Source organism: Plecotus auritus (genome assembly GCF_963455305.1).
Source record: "Plecotus auritus genome assembly, chromosome: 14".
Classification (NCBI taxonomy): Eukaryota; Metazoa; Chordata; class Mammalia; order Chiroptera; family Vespertilionidae; genus Plecotus; species Plecotus auritus.
Genome location: NC_137780.1, coordinates 10,731,845 through 10,757,154, shown reverse-complemented (window position 1 = coordinate 10,757,154; position 25,310 = coordinate 10,731,845). Strand labels below are relative to the sequence as shown.

The 25,310-nt window shown below is 40.4% G+C and overlaps 1 protein-coding gene across 1 annotated transcript in view; it reads right to left on the bottom strand.

Annotated features, from left to right (window-relative positions):
* Positions 1-25,310, bottom strand: part of USH2A (usherin) — a gene marked incomplete at its 5' end in the record, with an annotated part of 419,390 nt that overhangs the window by 210,621 nt on the left and 183,459 nt on the right. Inside the window, 3 exons of the mRNA XM_080650916.1 lie at positions 3,762-3,933; positions 5,637-5,796; positions 24,947-25,108. Coding sequence (XP_080507042.1) covers positions 3,762-3,933; positions 5,637-5,796; positions 24,947-25,108 — 494 coding nt within the window. The remainder of the gene's footprint in view (positions 1-3,761; positions 3,934-5,636; positions 5,797-24,946; positions 25,109-25,310) is intronic.

Sequence of the window (25,310 nt, the reverse complement as noted above, 5' to 3'; positions counted from 1 at the left end):
TTGCCTCGGGAGGGGGAAAGGTTGCAGCATCTTGTTGTTAAACTCCTACCTCAATGGGGGTTCATTCTGACTGGCTACTTGTCACTTTTCTTTTTCTCAACCACAACCTCAGGCTTTTCCCTGTGAACTCTCCCCAGAGAATACTGTGCTATGGGACTTCAAACCACATATCTTTAAAGTCAGAATGTGAATGAAAATGTACTTGGCTTTGAGAATTTCAGGATGCCTCTGGGATAAACAAAGACAGCCTCTGGTTTGGGAGGACTGTTCTTCGGGTTGTCAGGGAAGATCCATAAAGAAGTCATGTGACAGAGAACTTCGTAAGGATCTCAAGAGTTCCTGAGGTAATTTCTCTTGTAAATGAACGAAGCAGAATTTATCAAGGGGCTGCTGAAATGACAGAATTACCTGCACAATATTTTGGGTTTTTTCCACATTGTTCTTGCAGGCATTTGGAGGTGTGGAGAGAGCAGTACAATAGCTCATTGCCATCTATAGGGAAATACATGCTCTTAAGGTTGCATCCCAAATGATCTAATAACTGATATCATCTAAATGAAATTGAACCAATCAGCATCTGGCTTGACCTGCCAGCATCAGAGGCCACTGTGTTCAATGCAACTGAGTGCTCATTACAATTCTGGTTTGGAAAATCTAAACAAAATAGTGGGGCTGACTAAAGACGCCTGTATGAAACGGCAAAGTCTTTGAAAGCCTCTGAGCCATTAAAGTAAGGTGGTCTCTATCCATCTCCTACAGCATTCATTAGTTATAGCCATTTCACAAAATGCAAAGTCATGATACTACCCTGAAGTGATGAGTAACTTCTGACCAAATAGGGGATTCCCTTTTGGTCTAATGAAATGCGTGACTAATAAAAGTGTATCAACTGTTTTTGAAAGCATGCCTATTAGGAACTTCCAAAACTAGCCTTCTCTTTCCAATCACCTGTTTTCAGATAAGTAGGGTCTGAGGATGTTAGTAATGTGGCATATATTAAAGTACGAAGAAAAAGAGCAAGGCCAGATTACCTACAAATGACCTTTGAAAAGGTCATTTCCAAGAGGCACTTCCAATAATCCTTCCAGGAAATATATTTAACACTCAATGTTCATCAAGAGGCAAATGTCTAGCTACAATATATAAATTAACAGACCACACATATGTGGATACCTGTGTGTCTCATTATCTTCTTTGTTTAATTGCTGGCACTGGTTTTATTAGGGACGACCACACTTCACGACACCATTTGTCGAGTGTAACAACACAGTGTGCTGTTTCTTTTAGTGGAAAGAACACGTTTGAAATCACGTAGTCCCCAACTCTGACATTTTACAGCAAATTAATGTATGTCAGAAGCCCTAGGTTCTTTAGGAAATCAATATGCTTAGTGTTCATTCATTCAAGAATCATTCACTGAGCTTTCAGATTCCACCAGGCACTGTGCTTGACTCTGCAGACAGAGTTTTGAAAGACACAGTCTCTAGCATTCAAGTTTATAATCCAGTCAACAAGAAAAATCAAATAAAACCACGTGAAGTAACACACGTGCTCTGAGTCTAGAGTGAATCAAAGCCGTTCCCACTCCCATGCATTTGCCTCTATTCTAACGCCTGCTTGAAGGCGTTGTCGGCAGGTTGTTTTCCAACAGGTAGTCAGCGTGTTAAGATGATCTATAAAGGCAGCTCCACTTGGCTGAGTGGATGGATCACCATCTACTAACCCAGTGGTCGGCAAACCATGGCTCGGGAGCCACGTGCGGCTCTTTGGCCCCTTGAGTGTGGCTCTTCCACAAAACACCACGGCCTGGGCAAGTCTATTTTGAAGAAGTGGCGTTAGAAGAAGTTTAAAAAAATTTGGCTCTCCAAAGAAATTTCAATCGTTGTACTGTTGATATTTGGTTCTGTTGACTAATGAGTTTGCCAACCAATGTACTAACCTAACCACCTTGAAAGCCAGTTATGATGTTGAAACTGTGAAATATATGATAATCCCTTAATTAACCAAGATAAACCTAAATATTCTGGTTCATTGCATTTACTGGTTAACAAAGTTGAGTGAAAAAAACCTTTAAGTTGAGTACACTTCATGAACATATATCACTGTATTTCCTGCCCTAATAAATATGGTGAAATAAAAAATAATGTGAGCAAATGTATTTCCCTAAAAGAGTTAGGGCAAGAGTTCCACATCTCTACAATCTTGCATCAACATTATTCAGGAGCTGACAGATGTCGTCTGACTCCACAGAATATTGTATGGGGGTCACCTTTTTAGCATCATAGAATTTTGGGACTTAAAAAGACATTAAAAAAGCATTTAGTTCAAAAATCCTAAATCTAGGCTTGAAAAACATCGAACTCAGTGCAGTTAAGTAAATTTGCCTTAGGCCACACAGTTGGTGGCAAAACCAGAATGGAAACTCAGGGGAGTGGAATCATAATGTAGTGTTGTTTATTTTTCAAGGTATTACAGATTCATAAAACAGAGAGATTCAGGTGGGTTTCCACTGATTGCCCAGCCTTGAGAGTAGACCTGTTTCGTGTCATTTGTCTCCTGATAAAAACCAAGAGTGTAACAATTAATTCCAGTTGCTTTCAAGCAGTAGAGAATTTTCCAGATTCTGATATGACTACCCTTTTGAAAATAGTGTGGATTTGTGGATTTGCCTCTGAAAATCGAGTTAATATACTTCTAACATCGTGGGTGATTAAGTAATGAAGGCTGCAGGTCATCAGCCCGCCCGGCGTGTGGAACACCTAGGCACCCAGAGTCAGTGCGGACAGCGTTTTGAACATTTTCTGATTGCCCTTGTTTTATGGTGTCAGGTCAGACACTTAGCAATGGTTGAATGTAGTTTATTCTCTCTTGGTATAATATTTAGAGCATTCAAGAGCATGTTAAGTAAAATGAATGCATACACAGTGTCTACATAAATGTAAATTTATTCATAATCAAGAGCGGAATATTTTCTATGGCATTTATCAAAGCAAATATCCTTATATAGGTATTGCTATAAAATGAAGAGTGCGTTTAAAACAAATAGGGACAATCTCATGTTTATATTCAGTTATTTTCAGATGTGCTATTAAACTTAAAAAAGATTATATTTCATCAAAAAACAAAAGGAATAAATTCCATGGTAATATCAAGGTCTTTTAAAAGACCTTCGCATAAAAGTGCAATTTTGCATGAAAAAAAAAAAAGGCTATTGTCTGTCTACAGAAATGTCTAAACTATGTTGGTTCTAGGGTTTTATTAAGTGATGGTCTTTTCGAGGTAGAAGTGTGATGTAAACTGGAATATAATAATGATCAAGAATATCGGGGGGTCATTAAAACCTTCATTAAAAAATAAGATCTACATTTTCATACTGTGCATTGTTTTTCAAATGAATACAAAGTTCCATGGGAAAATAACCCTATTAATCCAGGAATTTTGGAAAAAGCCCTCAACAATTATGATGTTCTGCAAATAATGAAAAAGAAGTAATTTTTGATAATCCTAAATTAGATTTGGGAAACCTGCTGACTTAGATTATTATTCTATCATTTTGCATAACATGAAATAAATGTATTAGATCAACATCATTCACATTTAGGATGTGAAGTGAGTTTACAGTGGGAATAGTGATACATGAGGGTTTTTTGAGTTTGTTTTTGTTTTCTTAAGTGAGGGAGGGAGAGAAGATGGGATAAAGGGAAGGGAAGCAGCAGGGACAGGAAGTGGGGAGAGAAAGTGATAAAATAAAGCAAACTTACTCCGAGCTTGAGAAGGTATTTGGTGCCAGGCAACAGGAATTGCAGCGTGTGGTCCTCAAAAAGCTCTGTACTGTTATAGATGACATCCCAAATGGTAGAATCACGCGTGTGATTTGAAATATATAATAGATAGCGCTCCAGAATTCCATTTAGTTTTCTTGGTTGTTTCCACCTAGGCATGGAAAAGTACAGCATGATTATCCTCATTCCTTCAAGTCAGGCCTGATGGGCACAACCTTTACAGGACACGTGTGATCCTGGACTTAGGCCACAGTAGAAATACACACTGAACACTCAAAGTGATTCACTTAAAAAACAACAACCAAGTAGTTATTAAATGTGTATTCTGAATGGCATAAAAAAAATAAGGCATAGTGCCTGTTCTCTAGTTACTTATAATTTTAACTAGAGGCCCGATGCACGAAATTCGTGCAAGAAGAGGCCTTCCTTCCCCCAGCTGCTGGAACCAGCTTCCCTCTGGCACCTGGGACCTGGGCTTCCCTGGCAGCCTGGGCTTCGTCCGGAAGGTCGTCCAGTCTAATTAGCATATTACACTTTTATTATTATAGATTAGATAATAATGCAAAAATGTCTGAGTATTTGACTTTGAAATATTTTAAAATGTTTTAATACTTTTTTAGAGAGATAGGAAGGGAGAGGGAGAGAGAGAGAGAGAAACATCCATGATGAGAGATAATCATCAATCGGCTGCCTCCTGCCATGCACCCCTATGGGGATCGAGCCTGCAATCCAGGCATGTGCCTTGACCAGGAATCAAACTGTGACCTCCTAGTTCATGGGTTGATGCTCAACCAATTAAGCAACACTGCTCAGGTAAGCATTTGATTTTGAACTTAAGCCACAGAACAAAATTTGGGATAAGTAAAACATCTGAGCAAATAAGAGAAATGAGAGAGAGAATAACGTAACGGTCTTGAAAAGGGCATTGATGGAATGGTTAATAAGCAATTCTAGAATACAGGGAAGTTGTGAATTGGAAGGGCTGAAATAGTGCATTAAGACTTCTCAAATGAGGTGACATGTGACTTAGATGCATGACTGAGTCATTGATAGACAGCCTGGATTTGTTAGAAAGAGTAGCCCGCATTCCACACAAGGGTTACAATGTGTCCGTGAGCATGAACTGGGCAAGTCAGGGAACAGACAGAAATTGGTAAACTGAGAAATAGAGTAGTGGGAAATCTTTGGGCTAAATAATATGGGATTGACTTAGGGCAAAAAGGAGAGCCACTGGGAGAATTCAGATTAGGGACAAGGGGATATGAGTAATGTCCTTCAGCTTGAATGAATATCTTAATTTATTGAGTCCAAGCTCTTCTTTCATAGATGAGAAGTTGAGAAAGATGAATATAAACAGTAGGAACTGGCGGCAAGAGAGGTTTAACTCAGTACTGCAACATACCTTGTATTAGGAAGTGGATAAAAACCACTAATATCAAAAATAACCAAACTTGCCTATAGTGAAAAGTTCCTTTCTGACTTCAACTGCAAAGGAACATGAAGGTCCCAGTTTATCCTCCAAAAGAAAATGTACATTTATACTCTCTAATTCCAAATGAGTACAAACAATGCCTCTCATCTAAAAAGCTCAAGGCGGCTGGGTAAGTGGTCAGTTTCCCCCTCAGTGAAGTTTGCACAGAGGCTGTGTACACATGTAGCTCGGCCTGATTGCATAAAGACAAAATGGAAATTAACTTGGCAAGGGATAATCAAAGGTTCCCAGCACCACCGAACTAATCACTCCTATGCATTTAATCACAATGAAATTAATTCTGTGTCACAAGCCCTTCCCTTGATTGAACTCACTGGGATTCCTGCATGAACCCCCGTGTGACAAACAATATTGCTACTCACTGTGCGTATACAGTTCTGGAATCCAGGACGGTCAGAATCGGGGGATTCACGTGTTCTGGTGGCAGCTGTGCCGTGTACAGTATCACCAGGGAGCTGTTTGCGCAGCCCACATGTGTGCACGCACACAGCAGAAACTGGTGCGGCGAGAACACTGCTAAATCTAGGGGGTGGGGGAAACAAGAACGTATTTGCAATCAGACTTTTTATTCCCAAGATCTCACTCCTCCTCTACGTCCCTACTTCTTAGAACTGTGAAAGGAAAGCTTCGAGTAAGAATCGATAGCCATCAAAATCAATGCCAATAAAACAGAGGCTGTTTCACCCCTTAAATATCTGATGGCTATTTTTAAATAGACAGGTGTCAGTCAAACTCTTGGCTTCACTTTTCATTTGAACAATGTGACTGTTTTCTTGAATGTCCCTGGCCAGGCAAATCGGTTTCTGAGTTTAGACTTAGTTCAGTGACTCTGTTAAAAAAATAAATGAGACATTTAAATAATTTTTAAAGCATATTTGAAGACAATAGGAGTTGTTTTTGAAATTCAAATACAGAGCTTGTAACAATGTCTTTGAACTTGTAATTCCTTCTGTTGAATTCCTTTCTTTTCTTCTCCACCTCAGCAACTATTATTTGACCTTCAAGCTGCCCATTCTCAGTGCAAATGCCTGTTTCTTTCTTAAGCTGCCCCCAACACACCCGGCCACGACCTCTGGCACAAGATGGAGCTGTTATCCTCTCCTTCCCTCCCAAGGTGTTTGCACACACCTTTAGCACAGCGCTCACAATGCTGACACCAGGATCTGTTTACAGGACTTTTATTCTGTTTATCCGAGCCCTCAGAGTGAGCTCTGTAAGGGCAGGAATGGTGCTACATTCATTTTGCATCCTCTGTATCTAGCACACTGCTTGGCACATTATAGGTTTTGAATACATGCCTTAGGATATACTAATCTGTAATTTACTAATTCAATGCTAAAATAATATCCTCAGTACCCCCTTTTGACAGGTACTCAATTATTTCATTGAATGAATCTCACCAAAGTTCTGTCAACTTTACCAAGATGTAAACATCAGTCATATTTTTGTGCTTGTCTGAATTCCTAAAAAGAATTCTCAAACACAAATGCTTCATAAAACACACAAAAAACAGAGGAGCCCTGACCCATGAGCTCAGTGGTTAGAACATCGGTGCACGCATACACAGGGTCGCAGGTTCAACTCCTCATCAAGGGCATGTACCTGGCTGGATTGCACGTACCTGAGTTGCAGGTTCAATCCCCAGCCCCGATTAGGGAGTGTGTGGGAGGTAACCAATCGATGTCTCTCTCTCTCACATAGATGTTTCTTTCTCTCTCTCCTCTCCCTCCCTTACTCTCTCCCTAAAAATCAATGGAAAAAATATCCTCAGGGGAGGATTAGCTAAAAAACTAACAGGAGTAAAGGTACGCCAAAATGTTAACAGTGGTTCTCTCGGAGTGAGGACACATGGCTGATTTATTTTTTATTACATATATCTTCACATTTTCTAAGGTAGACATGTACAGAGTAGATGGAGAAAACACAGCGGTAGTCTATCCATATCAATTCCATATTTAAGAAAATGTATGCCCAGGACCCAGTTGGCACTATTGCACCTCCTATGTCATACTTCTCTTTCCTCAATGACTTCAGCATTGGCTTGGTTTCCTTTTCAATCATAACCTCCCCCCCGCTTTTTTTTTTTTACCTTTTTGGCAACTTCAACATCCTCAGTAATGACTCATCCCTGAATCTGGCTCTGCTTCCACTTCCTCACATGGAATGCCCTTCATCCCTACTGCATTTTTCACCATTCAGCACAGTTAGACTCACTACCTGATCATCTCCGGAACCGTTTCCAAGACTCTTAATTTAAAATCTACCCTATCTGATCACAGACTGTGGTCAGCCCTCCCACCCCTTCCATTTGTCACATTAATGCAGTCCCTCCTTTGCTACCACACAGTCTCTCATTTCCAGAGTATTCACAACATCTGAACTTCCCTTGCCATGATCTTTGATGACTCATTTCAAAGTAATGTTCTCCAGGTCTCTGGAGTACTTCGCCTCCTCAATGCTCTTCTCTATCTGCTACCTCAGTCCCTAGCCTGGGATAAATCTTCCCATATCATCTTCTCATATCTGTGCGGTGTGACTGAGAGACATTGCTGAACGTGCTGAAGAGTCTATTACACTTTTGCGTTTTCCAATTTGAATCGGACCCTTGGCACTCCTTGGCGATAACTGTCTTACTCCCTTTTTCTTCCTTTGTTGTACTGACCTCTTTATTTTTTCTCCTTCCATGGTTTGGGCAAATCTGGAGGAACCAAGTGAAGTCTCAAATTGAAGTCCTCGGGTCTAGCTCTTTCTGAACCCCTATAATATTTGGAATCTGTGCCATGGGGTCAAGATCAATATGGGTGTCATAAATATCAATATGGTTGTCCCCTTCTGCTCTTCCCTACCTCTAACCCCATGCCTCTCCCTCAGTTACGTTCTCCTCTAAGTGTCCACCCATTAAATTATAAAGTCAGACTTTACCTATGAAATAGGTACCACACGTGAAACAGAATGGGACTGGTCAGAAAGCAGAAAGACAAGGTACGCACAGGGTCAAATGGAGGGCACTCGGAGAAACGAAGAGGGCACAGACCCCCCCCCCACCTTCCTCCACGTCAGACACCCCAGATGGAATGAAGGAGGGAAGAAGGAAGGAGACAGGGATGTGCAGGATCTTGGGACGAGGTGCTGTGGTGCCTGGTTCCAAGGCAGAGTCCCAGGCAGCAGACAGAGCCAGAAAAAAAAAAAAAAAAAAGAAGACCTTGGTGTGTGCAGTAGGGCAGGGCCACAGAAAGCACTGCTGAGCGGTCAGTTCCCCAAGTGTGATACGGAAGCAATGAAGAGACCTACTGGCTCTGAGGGGCGAACTCAGGAGTGACCCCTTTGCACAGAAGATGAAGCATCATGGATGGCCACACCCAAATACCAAACACTGTCTATGACCCTGTAAGCTTTCACACCTTCAAGGGACAGGAGGGACCCTGAGAGGGACTGTTGGAGTAACATCAAATATATGAAGTCAGGTTACAGAATTAAAAATACAGATATTCACAGAAATATAGATATAGGCATGTCTTATTGACTGAGATTTATAAACGCTTCATGCTCATTCTGCACTTTATTCATGCTTTTGTTAACCACACCCAAGATTTCCAATCCTATGCAGAATTAAAATGTTCTTCCCATTAGATTTTTTAAAATGAATTAATTCACAAAACATCCTTATGGGAAATCTGATACAATAGGAATTGAGGATTTCCTTTGGATTCTGAACATTTGAAAACTATCAACTCACCAGTACAAAGAAAGCCAGTCTGATTAAATAGCTTTTTTGACTTCCGAGTCATTTTTATGCCTGCGCTGTCCACCCCGAAGTGGATTATTCTTCATGTATTTCCATAAGAAGATGAAGTGTCACTCGTGTCCTTTGAATAATGAGGCATGAAAAAAAGAAGGGGATGGAGCCTCACATGATCCATGTTAGAGGGAGCTGCACAGGTGGCTGGACTGGGAAGTCCTCGGCGAAATGGGAGGCGATGGTGAGGAAAAGAGAAAGGAAAACTTGGCAAGAAAAGAGGAGTTTTCAGGTTGGGGGAGGAGGGTAGCTAGGTGAAAAAGGAACCACTGAAACGGGTGATTCTTTTTTAAGAGAGTTAATTTGAGAAAGTGAAAATGTGGTTCCAAGGGAAGCAGGACTAAGGCATTCTTTGGGGTGAAGCCCTAAGCAAAACCCCCAATTTCAAGTGAAAGGCAAGAGGAATGTAACAGTAACCCTCTGCCCCCTGCCGAACTGCACCTGATTTGTTAATATGTCTCCACAGTGTGATCAGGGCCTTCAAGGGCAAGGTGATGGATCAATGGGTTCGAACAATTGCAGGTATGTACACAGATCTGAGTGGAGCCACTGGAGGGGCGGGGGCGGGAACCCTGAAAACATACAGCCACTATTCATCAAGCCCCTTAACAAAACCATCTTGTTTTCCATTTGCCTGATTGCATCGTTTGCATAAGATCAAACAGAGAAAGCTGTGGACAGGGAAGAACAGATCGCTCTGATATGCATCAGAAATGGATCCACAGGCATCATCCTGAGACGTGTTACACGGAAATGCACCCCAGCGCATGGAAACCTCACCGATTACTGTCGAGCAAACTATAATTTACAATACTGGTCATGAATTATATGCTATTTTACGATTGATTTCATGCTGTTGTTCGGAGAATTTCATTGATCTCAATTTACAAAATGAACCAATAAGTAGGCAATGATTTTCTTTTAACTCCTGGTGTAAACTGAGAAATGTATATCTTCTTATTGGTGTCTCCCATGGCAGTTCTTGCTTCTTTATGATCTAATGCACATTATCAAGTCGTTTTTCTAACAACTTCGAAATAAAAAATAGAGCTTCCTGATTTTGTCCTCTCTTCCCAGGAGTCATCACCTGTGTGTTAAAAATGTTGGAACAGCTAGGCCAGCGTGGCTCAGTGGTTGAGTGTCAACCTATGCGAACCAGGAGGTCATGGTTCAATTCCCAGTCAGGGTACATGCCTGGGTTTCAGGCTGGATCCCCAGTAGGGAGAGTGCAGGAGGCAATCAATCAATGATTCTCTCTCATCAATGATGTTTCTCTCTTTCTCCCTCTCCCTTCCTCTCTGAAATCAATAAAAAATATATTTTAAACGTTGGAACAATTTGGTCACTAGTGACCACAGCTCCTCTGTCATTAGGAATTCACTCTTGAGAATCACTTCTAGGTCAAGGTTCAATGAGAACACAGTCTGGATGGTCCACCTAGTAGGTGGTGTGTTTTTTACAGACATCAGGAGAGCAATGGGCCCCACAAAAAGCACGTGGAAGGTCAAGTTGTTCATCTCTGCCCCTGTGCAGCCCTTGCTTCCCAGCTGCTTGCTCAGCCTTTTGGGTCCAGAAAACTCAGAGTCTGACCTTATACTTAATAAAATCAGAGGCTTTCTTTAGCCTGAACATCACTGTTCTTCTGTTCCTCATAGAAGCCGTAACGTGGACTAGGCTTTTCTCTAACCAGGTGAGCAATTACCCTTCACCAACATCTGGTTCCGTCCATTCAAACTAACTGGCAGAGTTGGACTCACTTTGCCCTAGTAAGTGCTTGTTTATAACACTGCACCCAAACCAGATTGTTCAACTCAATGCGTTTTGTGTTTGTGCTCACAATGTTTTCCTCCTTGCCATAGAGACCCACATACACCCCCCTCATCAAAACCTTGTTCAAAGAGCACATTATTCACAGAGTCTCTCCTGATTCTCCTTAACGTGGGCATCGTTTGTGTTCTACTTAGCTGCCCTTTTTTAAAAAAAAAAAAAAAACACACACAAGTCTCTCTCGTGAGCATCCTTACACCAATCACGAGTACCCACGGTGCAATTGGCTGAGAGGAAGAATTCTTGGTCTCATAGGTATCCCCTCACCTTACGCTATACTTCGGACACTCCTGATGGTTAAATATTAAAAAATTTATTACTGCAACAAGAAAACTAACTGTAAGCAAATGAAGACCTGGTGCCTCTATCAGGGTAGTAGCTGGTGGCACATGCTGTGGAGCCCACAGCTAGGAGGTGACAATCACTGGTTTGGAGGGGACAAGAGTACTGCTACTGTCATTGTGCTAGTGATGACTATGCTTCCGCCCGCTCTCTCCCCTTCTTTGGCTTGTGAGGACAAAGGCTTCCCTGCCCAGCGCCTAGGCCGACAGCACTCTTAGCCAGCTGTCTTGCAGTCTGGATTCCTGAGTGCCCCCAGTACCCAATTTATAACAAATTACAGCATATTGAGCCCAAGATTTTTTTTTTTCTTGGTTGCTTTTATGATAATATAACCCTAGAGCAGTATCCCTCTTCTCTCTTTCTTTCTCTCTCTCTCCCTCCTCCCTTCCCTCCGACATACACACACACACACACAACCTCCTCTACCATCTACCTTGCTTTTGGACAATGAAAGATAAAATTAGTAACTGGATTTTGAATTTTATGAATGCTCACAACTCCCATTCAGAAATAGCTTTTATGTCATTTATTTATTTATTCACTCCACAAATATTTGTTGGGCATCTGCCATGTATTTTCTATGCTGAGATATAGCAGATAATAATGTGTGTACAAGATAATTCCAGCTATGTCTTTTGAATTACACTGTGCTCTGGGTTATGTCTTCCACACTTCAGAGATGCTGTGGCTTATAGGGTATAGATATGTAGTACATACTGATGATTCTAAGCCACTTTAATTTATACTGCTTACGATATAAAATGGCAAATGATTTGAGAATTTTTGTGCAAAATTACAAATTATAGTGTATCTCCTACGATGGGGTCTGAGCTGCTACTTGTAAACAAGAACTAATTTCAGGAAGAGCTCAAGTTTCACTGATTAACAACAAATTACAATGAGGACATTAGCGCCAAACTACTTAGGGACACAAAATTGAAAATAATGTATATCAGCATTAATATTTTACTATTAGCTCCCCAAATGCTCAGATTTTCAGGAATTCTATACATGCTGACTTTGAGAAATGAATACTCAAAGGTCTGCGGAAGTTCAGTTGACAACTAAAGGTCTGTAGCTTTACAGAAAACATTAATTTGATTTATATTTTGAAAACTAGGTTTAACTTTATAGCAGTGATTCAGTGAGGGGGAAATCTCCTAATATTATCTATATAGTATATTTCTGACACCCAGAGTCCCGAGCTAATAGAATTTATGGGCTGTATCCTCCTGGCTTTTGCATAGTAGAGCTACATAAGGGCCAGAAAGTGACTTTCCAATCTTCCCACAGGAGATAAATATTCAAATATTTGCAAATTCGGTAGTATTTCCCTAGGAGTTGCTGGACTTGTATATATTTCCACAATAGGGCAGAAAAAATGTAGAGAGGGAAATACAAGAATAGCATCTTTGCAAAATAGCCTTTAAAAGTTGGGATGTAGGAAACAAACTTCCCTAAACACTATTGGAATTTTAAGGTGTTTTTTTTGTGTGATTTTTTTTTTTGGCCCAAACTCTTTTTCTACCATTCTAGCTTTGAATGTAACTGGGAAGTACAGTAAACACAGGGAGGAGGTTTTTAACAAGCCTTTGTCTGAGTCTTAAATCATTCTCCAACACTCATCCAAAATTTTCCAACTTATAGTAAAAACAACTATTTTATGTTTAAATAGGTACCAGTATTTTGGTTGTGATTACATTGGATTTAATTACATCATGACTGTAAATGTGAAAAATAATTCATCAATGTTTACAAACTTTAATAGCATGAAATGGGTCATATTTGTAGCCATGGAATGGTCCCTCTTAACAGGTTTAGCATAAATTATGTGCTTATGAGCTTTGCAATAGTCTTAATACTTGTGCCATATAGAGAACTAGGAAGAAACTACGTACCCAATGGATGGAAAGCACTGGGTCACATGTCACATGTTTCCAATCAACTTAGGTCTGGCTGTCAGTCTCAGACAAATTACTGTCTCAAACATCCCTCTAAATACCAACTGGTATTCTGACACATCCTCCACATAACGTCTAGTTTTATAATAACTGAAAAAAAAATGATGCCTTCAGTCCTTCATTGTGAAAACAATCTTTGTTTGGTTGTTGTTCTATATGCACATACCCTTCCATGTCTTCGGGAGAGAATACCCTCAAGGCACTCACAGTCTAGTGGAAAAAACAACCAAGTCAACCAATAATTTGGGTCAAGGATGCTCACTGATGTGAGAGATGGGAACACAGAGAGGGAAACGGAAGCCCACAAAGGTCCCACAGCACCAGATGACGCCTTACTCCAGCACTAATATATTGCCCCAGTTTCAGAATACACAAGAAAGGTCTATGAATAATGGGTGGGTGGGTAAGTTAATGAATGAAAGAACCACAAACCAGCCTTCGTGAAAATATTTTGTTCTAATATTCTTGAGGCATTATTCTCCAAAAGGAACAAACAAACAAACAAGTAAATGTTTAATTTTTACCACTTTGGCACATAGCTATATGCAGTCATTGCAAAGAATACCTATTGTTACGCCTGGGAGTATCCCTTCAAAATTCCTATGTGGAACCCCTAACCCCCAGTACCTCCGAAAGAGGCTGCATTTGGAGACAGGGTTTTTGAAGAGGTGATTCAATTAAATTGAGGCCTTTAGTGTGGGTCCTACTCTAATTTTTCCTCCTAAGGACAAATTCCAGTGTCCTTATAAGAAGAGGAAAGCTGGACACACAGACACCAGGGATGCACACTCAGAGCGGGCAGACATGTGAGGACGTGGCCAGAAGCTGGCCATCTGCAAGCCAAGGAGAGAGGCCTCCGGAGCCAAACTCGCTGACACCTTGATCTGGGACTTCCAGTCCCCAAGACTGGGGGAAAAAAAAATTCCTGTTATTTAAGCCACCCAGCCTGAAATTTTCTCATGGCAGCTCTAGCAAACTACCATTTCTATGAGTGGATTAAAAGGGTATATTATTCTTTCATGTCCGTGGTTAGCTGAAACAAGGAAGATGTGAGGTCATGCAGCAGGGAGCCATACAAACCCCAGTTTCCATGGGTAACTTTTCATTACTGACGCTGAAGACATGGCTCATTTCTGCTCTCGAGACCACATGCTGCAGACCGATAGCTTCCTACTGTATCTCCTCAATGCATGTGGGCACAATGTCAGACGGTCCCCATTTAAAATCCACGGGCTTGCTTGAAACTTAAAAGATTAAAGCTCATCTTGGAATGAGACATTTTAATTGATGTGTCTTTAAGAATACATTGATGATGTGATGAAGACATAAATGGTGTGTTAATATTTTGACACCATTGAATATCAAAATGTCAGGGAATTTCCCCTCCTTCCTTCACTTTAAACTTATCTAGTTGAGAGTTGTGATTTAGGAGTCAGAAAATGATCAGAGCACCAAAATTCTAGTCCTGGCTGCATCACAGACCAACTTCATGAATGCAGGCAAATCAAGTAAGTCTTCTGAGGCCCTATTTCTTTACCTACAAAATGGGGATAAACTTGTGTAACCGTTTTATACCATTGTGCAACTTAAAGGCTCACAGGAAAGGAAGAACACAGGCAGACAGTAGAGCTGGATGACTTCCAAAGATATAGAGTTACAAACCGCATTCATAAAAATATCCAAGTAAGACCGAGGCATTATGGGCAGTCAAATACTGGTAAATGTAACAAATGAACTAAACTGGGTTGGTCCTCAGGCTCATAATAATTTCCGCACTGGCTATATGTTTCTTTCTACTTTATTCTAGAACCCAGATCCTGCCTCTTTGACCCCAAAGTTGTACGAATGCTCCAAGATGGACCAATCAGCATCATTCCCCAGTATTTTTCAATCTGGAGTTGGGCAGTTTCCCAGCCAGAAGGGCGTGAATTCAGAGCGGCTGCTGACAATGTCCACGGAGCAAGCCCACGGTTACAATGAAGAACAGATCACTGTACAAAACAAAACAACAAAACAAAACAAAAAAACCAACCAAACAAAAACCCACTAATGAAATACTTGGATTACCATCATGTGCAACTGAAACAGTCAGGACCAATGACAATGTTAACTTGCAAAACCAAGAATGAATAGTAACCACTGCTCCTGAACCATTCCTACTTTTCCCAAGGACACAAACAAACACATTATAAAAGGCATTTATAATTTAAGATAACTACTTAGTAGTTAGGTGAAGGAAAAAAAAAAAAAAAAACAACAACAAAAAAAACTCTTCCCAGTTTCATCACTGAGTCAACCCTTCACTAAAAGAAGGAACCTGAGACTTCCAGGCCTTAATTATTTTTTTGTATCTGACACGGAAATACTATTTTGAAAATAATTTAAAAAAAAGAATTTTACCATTTAGGGAACTGAAGGATTTATACAGATATACTCAAAACAATAAAAAATATTGAAAAAGTTAGCTACAAGGAAAGGATATTTTGAGTTTAATCTCCGCCTTTTTTCTTCTTCTTACATATTCAGTGCAACTAAACTTATTGAATATCCCTGATGTCTGTATCCCGAGTACTTCACTATATCATTTATAGTTGAGAGGTTTTAACCCCTCTTTGGCTTTCATTTGAGAGAGAGGACAGCCTAATTATGTGAGACTGTCAGTTTGTTAATAGAAGTATTCTAGAGTTTGCTGAACTTTCTAAATCGGATAGAAAGACAAAGCGTGTCCAGATGTGGTTGTATAACGAGGTCACTGGGCTTCACTCCGTAATCAAGACCCCTCCAAAAGCACAGTTTTAGGCTTAGTCTCTGCAACAAGGTTAATGGAAAGCTGCACCAAGGGCAAATACTGTAGCAGATTGTGTCCTCAGGAAATATTTAAACACCATTTAAAAGGATATAACATAAGGAGATTTTATTTTACACTGACTGATGCACAGAAATGTAATACAATAGATCTGTTAACAAATAGGACTAATGCTCCTTTCTCCTCCTCTCCTTCCCGTGCCATCTGCATTGTTAAGTCCAATTAGCGTCCTGCATTTAAGTCCTAACCTACTTGTCCTTTCACCCAATGAATGGAGACAACAGCTGTAGAGGTGCACCTGTGAGTATTTCAGATTAATGTCATATTTTGATTATTTATTTTCAAATACACTGATCAGCTCATGCCACCTCAATTCTAAAAATCCTTTGGTGCTTCTCCTTTGCCTGAGAATGAAGTGCAAACCCCTGCAGCACCTCTGATAATGACTCCCATTTTGTCTCTCGCTGCCCCGGACCATTTCCCCAGGGCCCTCAGTCACATGAGACTGTGACTTCATTTTGATGAGATGCACAGCTCTGTGCCATTGAGTATTCTGCCCTGGTCCTTAGGCTTCCTATTTTTTTGTGTGTGTGTTTTTAAAATATTTTTTTTATTGATTTCAGAGAGGAAGGGGGAGAGAGAGAGAGAGAGGGAGGGAGGAAGGGAGGGGGAGAGAGAGAGAAATTGAGAGAGAGAGAGCGCACGAGGGAAATAGAAACATCAATGATGGGAGAGAATCATTGATTGGCTGCCTCCTGTACGCCCCCTACTGGGGATCAAGCCCAAAACCTGGGCATGTGCCCTGACCAGGAATCGAATTGTGTCTTCTTGGTTCAAAGGTCAACACTCAGCCACTGAGCCACGCCAGCCGGGCCGTCCCTGTTTTTTGGTTCTGAACCTCTAAAGCCTGCAACAGTTCACTTCCTTGGTGATGCTTTCTCTTCCCAAATATCTCCTTTGTTCTTCACCTACTACAGAAATGACCGCTGACTGGAAAACATAAATAGTTGTATCTATTTCTATCGAAGCAATGATAGTGGAAATGGTTTCAGGAAAGTTGAAAATATCTCAGTCATATATGTAATGCCCACCCTCTGAGGATACTGGAAAACAGCAGCTCTGACAAAGGTTTAATATCTAACGGTTTGTAGGTATTGGAGGGAAGGTTTAGAATGATACTGATCACAGCACCAAGTATACACACTTACAGGTTGAAGTGTTCTCCCCAAATTCACATACTGAAATCCTAGCCCCAGCACCTCAGAAGGTGACCTGGTTGGAAGGCAGGATTTCACAGCCCTACTGAGTTGAGTCATTAGGGAGGGCTCTAATCCGGTACGACGTGTCTTTAGGAAAAGGGGAAACTGGGACACAAGCAGCACCCAAGGAGAAAGCCTGCTGGAGAGGAAGGCCGACACTGATTGGGAAGATGTGTCCACAGTCACGGAGCGCCAAGAGCCCCCAGGAGCTCGGGGAGCGGCAGGGGACAGGAGCTCCTGCACAGCCTCAGAGGGAGCCCACCTGCCCACAGGATCTGACTTCAGCCTCTAGCACTGGTGACAGAGCATTTCTGCAGTGTGTTATGGCAGCCGAGCAGACTAATACCAGTAATTCACCAAAAAAACACGGCTACCTGCTGGATAATTCAACAGAAAATTCTACAAAGCTACAGCAACATCCTACCTCATTACAACTGTTTACCACATTTAGCATATTAATTACCTCTGAATTATGCATTGGTATTTGTTGCCATTTACTTGAAAATATTAATTCGCTTATTCTCAGTCTTTCTTCAATTTAATTCAGTTCATTGCAACTCAGTTCAATAAGAGCATATTAGATGCCGACTGAGTCCTTATTCCTATGGCACATACTACAAAGATTATGGAATAATAATGGCATTACAACTGCACTCAATACACTGACATTCCCGCACTGACATTCCCGTGTGGAATCAAGATTTATCCCCTTTAAACTAAGTTAATATTGAAAGACAACATATTTAAGTGATATAGAGATATGTAGAAAATGATATAAAAGATTCTATGAATCAAAGGAAGACATGGGAACTGAAGTATAGCATCACATACATGCAATGTTTTGGTGACAGTGGTAGACAACACGACATGTATGGAGAATACCGTACTTGATCCTGACTAGAAGGAAGGAAGGAAGGTGAGCAACTTCACTAAATATCAAGGTACAAACTAGGGGAAACTACAAGCATTAACGGGTAAAACCCCCAGATTCCTAGAATAGTCATTCTTTGTATCAATTTTTTTCACATATATTAACATTGGGGAAAATACCATAAAAATGCTGTTTACTAATCCAACCTAGAGAGTTTAAAAAATAAGACCTCTTCACAGGAAAGAAAACGAGAGACTAGAATCCCATTGCTTGCAGACAACCACTGTTAACACTGGTGTGTGTCCATGTATGTATGTAAGCACATTCATGTGTATGTATACATGTAACACATACGCATTTGACAAAAATAGACTCATGAATTACATATTGCCTGTTAAAATATTTGTTTTTAACATTATTATTAAGTATTCCTCCACAGCCTCATAAGCCATATGGCTGCACAATATTCCATTACTGGACACTTAGGAGGTTTTTTGCTGGGGCACACAGGCCAGTATTGTTGGGTTTCAATTCTAATTTCATAGCATAATTAATTTGTGCTGTTAACGATCAGGAGAGCAGTCACCTGAGTCAGGAGATAAGACCTGGGAGATAAAAGGAGGGGCTCCTGGGTTGCTGATATAGCTCTGTTTCTTGCTTTGGGTGCTGGCTCCATATATACGGTCCGTTTGAGAGTCACCATGCTGTATACTTAAGATACTTTTACTTTTCAGAATTAATTTATATCTCAAGATGTCATAAAAATAAATTAAAAATTAATGGCTGCTCTCAGAATTTTCAAAATAGCAGGCAGCCTCTGTTTGCAAAACTCTCAACAGAAGGACATATTCCATTACTGTTTTCAGGCTTGAATTCCACTCCTTTCCTAACTGGATGTTCTTCGCACTTTCCCTCTGAAATCCCTACGAACACAGTGTCCCTTCCTACCACTGGAGAGAGTGATGCTCATTAATTAGGTGAACAGATCCCAGGTTAACATTTGGGTACAGATACTAACATATACATTTCATATATTTAATTTCTTCACATATTTAATTTCTTCACATACTGGTGCATTTGCATTGCAGAAGCATCTTAGAGTAAGAATGACACCTGGCTTTACTGTATACAGCTAAGCACAGCTGATATGTGCACATTCTATACTCACTGTTCTATTTTGCTTGACCCTTTGTTACTAAGTGGGCGTGGCTCCTTGGAATAATGCAGCCACTGCTCAACAGCCCAAGGATCTGGAGTGTAGCTAAGCCCCGAGCAACTCTCCTGGAGTCTGGTCACTGATTTAACAACTTGGCTTCTGAAGGCTCCTGCTTCTTTTCATAGTTTAAGCGTTTCCCCTTGCATCCTCAGTGTTTCTTAGACTTTGTATATAATTTAACGCTCTATCTCTGTGACATAAAAAGGGCACAAGTGTGACTTAGTTTGTGATAGAGAGGCACAGTGACTCGCAGATGAGATCATTGCCTTACCTGAACACCCCCTCACATATTCCGTCCTATTAATACTCGGCCTTACCCATTAAGAACACAAGCACATCAACAGTGTTCCCCTCAGTAACGCTGCTTTACGCAAGAGGAGTGATATGGATGCACTGCAGCATTGTGGCATTCAGAAAGCCCAAATTAAGGGAAAAATCAAGGTTAGAGTGAGGCTTTATTTTGTTCAGAAAAAGATCTTTTGGAAGCCATCAGCATGAATGAATATGATTCAGCTCGAATCTGTAGTGTTGATAAGATTCCTCATAATGCTGGGTTAGAAGTTCCTGGCCTTTCAATGTTTTTGTTTTTTATTGTGCCATTAGCAATATAGCTTCTTCTACAATAAATTTCTCACCATAAGACTTAAGTGTTTGGATGGTTCAAGCTGAACATCTCTATTTTGCTGTTTATGTGTGATTCTGTTTGACCTTGGCAAATAAGACAGAAGAAGTTTTAGCACTTTTGGTTGCTTACAGATATAAATATTTATTGCCTATCTGACTTTACCAGAAATTCATCTGCTTTTCCTCTCTCCTTCCCTTCTCTCGATCTCTGCCTTTCTTATACACACACACACACCTTACATTGTTATCATCTTTGTCTTAATGCCTCAGTCTTACAGACAGAATCCCAGGTCCTGAAAGTGCTCTCCGTGGTGCTGAAACCAGGCACTCATTCAACTCTTAACACTACTGTAGATTAGGTGTCAGAATTGTGTTTTAAGAGAGTTCCTATTGATCTTCCTCCCTTTTGGGGTTCCAGTAGGCATAAGCAGTAATGTCTTAGGTTGGATTAACCAAAAACAATTCATGTAATAAGAATAAAAAAGAACTATCCAAAGGGATCACTCTCTCTCTTCACCAGTTCCGTTAGTACAACTCATATAAACCTCCTTGTCAGGCACAGAGCATACTTCCATGATTACCCCCATCTTGCTATCCTTGCTTCTAAAAACTGTGTAGGCTTCTCTGAGACACCTCACAAACTTCTTCAAGATTGCCAGTTTCTGGTAGGGTGCTCATTTAAATGAGAATGATCTGGTTGGCTACCGTTCGGATAGTCATCATCAATCAGAATGCTATCTAGCCCGAACTTTGAAACAATCCCAGTATGTTGAATAGACAAAAGGTGGCTTTTTTTTCGTACCTATTTATGAACATCCTGTATACACACATCTTAAGTGGCCCACAATAGCTCTGCTGGTGAGTCCAATATAGGCCCTTCAATCTTTCCATAATGTTTTTAATCATAAGCTTTGAGGCAATTGTTTCTATCTCAAAATTCTTAAAAATCTTTTATGGGATAGAAACAAGAGATTAATGGAGATCTTGCAAAAAAAGATAAATGGCACCACCAGAATACCACAAAACTGGGGAAAAATTAATTGAACCTATACTTTTGATAAATATTTATTTTTTGCAGAAGAAAAATGCATACTAGTTTAAGCTGTCATTATACTAACCTACATCCTATTTTTCATATTATTAGTAATACATAATGTGGTAGTTTATATTCAAAAATAAAACTAGAATGTATATACCTCATGTATTTATCCAGAAATACGCCAAGGTTACTATGGTTACGAAAAATCCATTACCTTTGAATACAGAATGAAAAAAGTTTGACTTAAAGTGTGTGCTATTTATTATAGCAAACATCAACAGCCTTCGGGAGGTTCCCTAACTGGACTCATTTTTCAGTGTCATGAGTGACCCACCATACTACTAGCTTATGGCCTATGCAAGGCAAAAAATCTGAACTGTATGCATTTTTAAATATATTTTGTACTAACTCAAGGTGCAGCAATGCCTTTGACTTTTAATGCTTCCTATTTAAGAGGAAGAAGAAAAAAAAATTTCAACCACCAGATGCTAAGTGGCTTCTGAATTGAAGGGCATCTCATTTACTCTACCTTCACCCGCCATGGCTGTGAGAACCGTTGGCTATGCAACACAGAAGAATGTTGGTTCTATGCAGAAACTTTAAAGGAAGCTACAGGAGATGGAGTAGGAGTAAGAAAAAATGCTGACACTTTGAACATTAAGGAGGGGAGCTTAAGCCAAGGTACCAAGGAAGTTTTGACAGTGCAGAAGGTAAAGAATGCTAAATGGTGCAGATGACTATAACCAGGAAAAACAGGATATGAAATGTTGCTCTTAAAGAAGTTTTAAAATTATATTCCTAGCTACACTGAGTTTTTGCTCATCAAGACTGTGATCAGATACATTAAAGCAAAATATGATTGACTAATAATTATGCAGTAAGTATTCCATATAACTAGTAGCTAAATGGGCAAATGAAAATAAATTTTCACTTGTAACATTATCAAAGATGTAAGAATATAAGGTTCACTGCTGATGAACGATGCAAAATATTAAGAGTTTCTACTAGTATGGTAAGATGATCATATGGTAGGATAATCTTCAATAGCATTTATAACTTTTTATAATTAAGAAGAGTATCATTTTTAGCTAGACTGTGGCTTCCTCTCGGTCTTTTCACACTGTCGAAGTCCATTTGAGAGGTCCCAAACTCTCACTATTGCTGACAGCCCCAGCCCTCATAACTGCAAGTTCAACCCACAAACCAGTCATCGTGGAAAAGATATGAGGTCACAAATACCCTGACACAAAGACAAGCAGCGAGTGTCAATAGCATCACAGGCACAGGTTATGATGCAACATGACATGTAAAGTGTCTGCAGAGGCTAAAGCCCATCCCAATGGCTAGAGCACCCTCCTGTGTCAGCCTTCTCCTGGCTGCCCCAGACACAATCCCTTTCCCATGCTGCCTTCTCTGGGGCTCCTGGTGGAAGCTTGGAAGATGCATATGACCTGAGTTCAGTACCTGACAGAGGTGTAACACCTTCGAGTTGAAAAGGATCTTTAGCACCATGTTATCTGGTGGTCACATCACTGGAGAATTTCTGAGAAAGTAGGGTTTCAGCCTCTGCCAGCAGTAGACAAAGCACTCACTGTAGGTACTGTTGTAGACTGACTTGCATTCCCGCAAATTTACATGTTGGAGCCTTAAACTCTAGTGTGACTATATTTACAGGTAGGGATTTTATTCTTTTTTAAAAAATATTTTTATTGATTTCAGAGAGAGGAAGGGAGAGGGAGAGAGAGGATGAAACATCAATGATGAGAGAGAATCATGGATCGGCTTCCTCCTGCATGCCCCCTACTGGGGGTCGAGCCCACAATCTGGCCATGTGATGTGCCATGACTGGGTCTCAAACCATGACCTCCTGATTCATAGGTTGACACTCAACCACTGAGTAACACCAGCTGGGCTAAAGGTAGGGCTTTTAAAGAGATGATTAAGGTTAAGTGAGGTCATGAGGGTAGGGACCTAATCCAACAGGACAGTGTCCTTATAAGAAGACACAACAGAGGTGTGTGCCAGAGGAAAGACCATGTGAGGACACAGTGAGAAGGCAGCTGTCTGCAAGCCAAGAAGAGAGGCCTCAAGAGAAACCAAATCTGCCAACACCTTGATCTCACACTCCCTGCCTCCAGAACTGTGAGAGAGAAATTTCTATTGTCTAAAGAAGTTCCTGGTATATTTTCATTTCTCCTGAAGTAATTTCTGTGGTCTACAGTTCTTCGTTAAAATAACACCTTCAGATATTGTTAGGACACAGTTAATCTATTCTTTTAGTTCTCATATAAACTCTACTTTGAACAGGAAATAATTATTATTCATTTTACTAAATGCTATGAAAGTGCTAGATGTATGGCGCTAGATTTCTTAAAAATCTTAAAAATTACACATTTTCAGGCTCAGAACCTAAGCCTCAGAGAAGTTAAGTAACTTGCTGAAGACCCCATTTTCTCCTCAGAGCCAGAGTAGTTTGAGTTGATATAAAAGTCTACCACTCACAGACCCTGTGGCCTTGAGGAAGTTACTTAATCTTGTTATGCCTCAGTTTCCTCATTTGTGAAATGGGGGCAATGACAATATCTACCTCATTGAAGCAGCAATACAGAATTCTATCCAACCACAATGAACCAAACAGAAAAGCAACTGTTCTTGTCCTTTGAAAGTTCTGACTAGAGGGGACACAAAGATGAAAACCCTGAGAATGCATTTGCATGAATGCCATAGCTCTGTCCACAAACACCTCCAATCTGCATCTGTGTGTGTTCCCATGATGTCACAAGCACAAGAGACAGGAGGGACAAGGCCTGACCGATTCCCTTCCAGCCCTTGTTCCAGTCACTGATGAGAAGGAGTGAATGCATCCATGATTAATCCTGCCTTTGACTCTAGCTTGTGTGACCTTTCATGGGCCTCAGGTTTTTCTTAGTCAATATTTGATTAATAATTTCTCACTTGATAAATAAATACAATACTATAAAATACAGAACTCCATAATTAACACAAAAATATATTGTTATTATTATACATTATATAGCATGTATTATATAACATATATTATTATATGCTATGTTATAGATTATGACATATATAACATTCACATTTATTGAGCTGTGGACATTGGTTGGTTTTCAGCTGTTGGGCATCCAATCTTTCATGCTCACTCCTCTCTATGAGTTTTTGATCTGCCCTTTGAGGGGAGGCCCTATTGTATGTGGTTTCGAATACCAGACAACATACATAATGTAAGCCTCTTGTGTCTCATGAGGTTTTCAACAATTCATCTTCCTTTAGTGTCCTTACACTTTAATCTGGCATCGATATTAAGTTTTTTTCTCAAATTGTCTAAAATTCAGATGCCACTGAACTGAGTCAAACTTCTGAGTCTTAAGGGTAGTCCATCATGTGGATTTCATCGTAGTTATCATGTGACAGTGGAATCTGTTTGAAATGACATCACTGACTCAATCACATGGCTGGGGACCAGAGGGGCCCAGCGTCAGCCCTGTGATCGATGGAGGCAGTGGAGTCGTATCTTACTCTGGTGTTGATGTATCTCCAGGGGCCCCTCTGTGCCTGAGCAAAGGTCTGTCCACAGACGGACGGGTGAGGAGTGATGGGCTCTACCATAAAGCATGCGCAGTAGGACAGCCTCAGGTGAAGGGGAGGAGCAGCAGCAGGAGCTCTTTTCCATGAGTTCAGCGTTGGCTTCACCAGAAATGTGATGTGACCATAGAAATGAGGGAATTTTAGTGGCTCAACAAAATCACCAACCAATTTTTAAAACCACATTCTCAGATTACTCTCGATGATTATTATCTGAAATATATGTATATATACACACACACACTCTAGTCTGCAATTACATAAAATATATACATAGTATTCTAATATAGACTGTCATATCTACTGACATGCACAGAGGTCTTACCTGTGACTGTGTAGCTCTCTCCGATGCCTGAATAGATTCGAATCCCATCCATATACAAAGAGTACTGAGTGATGATACCATTAGGTTTTTTGGGTGGATTCCAGGAGAGGAACAAAGAATTGGGAAGGGATATGGCTACTGGTACCTGAACCTCTTGTGGGGCTGTGGGGAGAAAAAAGATTTACAGAGTCTAAGTTTACTTTTTTAATTCAAACTTTTCAGACCCAGACCAATACATCATGGAATAAACCCGAAATCCCATGCATGGAAATGGTCCTGATCTGTGGGCAGCTTGTCAGTAATTGCTTTAGGAATAGAACTAAATAACTGTCCTGTATTTATGAGAATTTGCATCAATGATGGA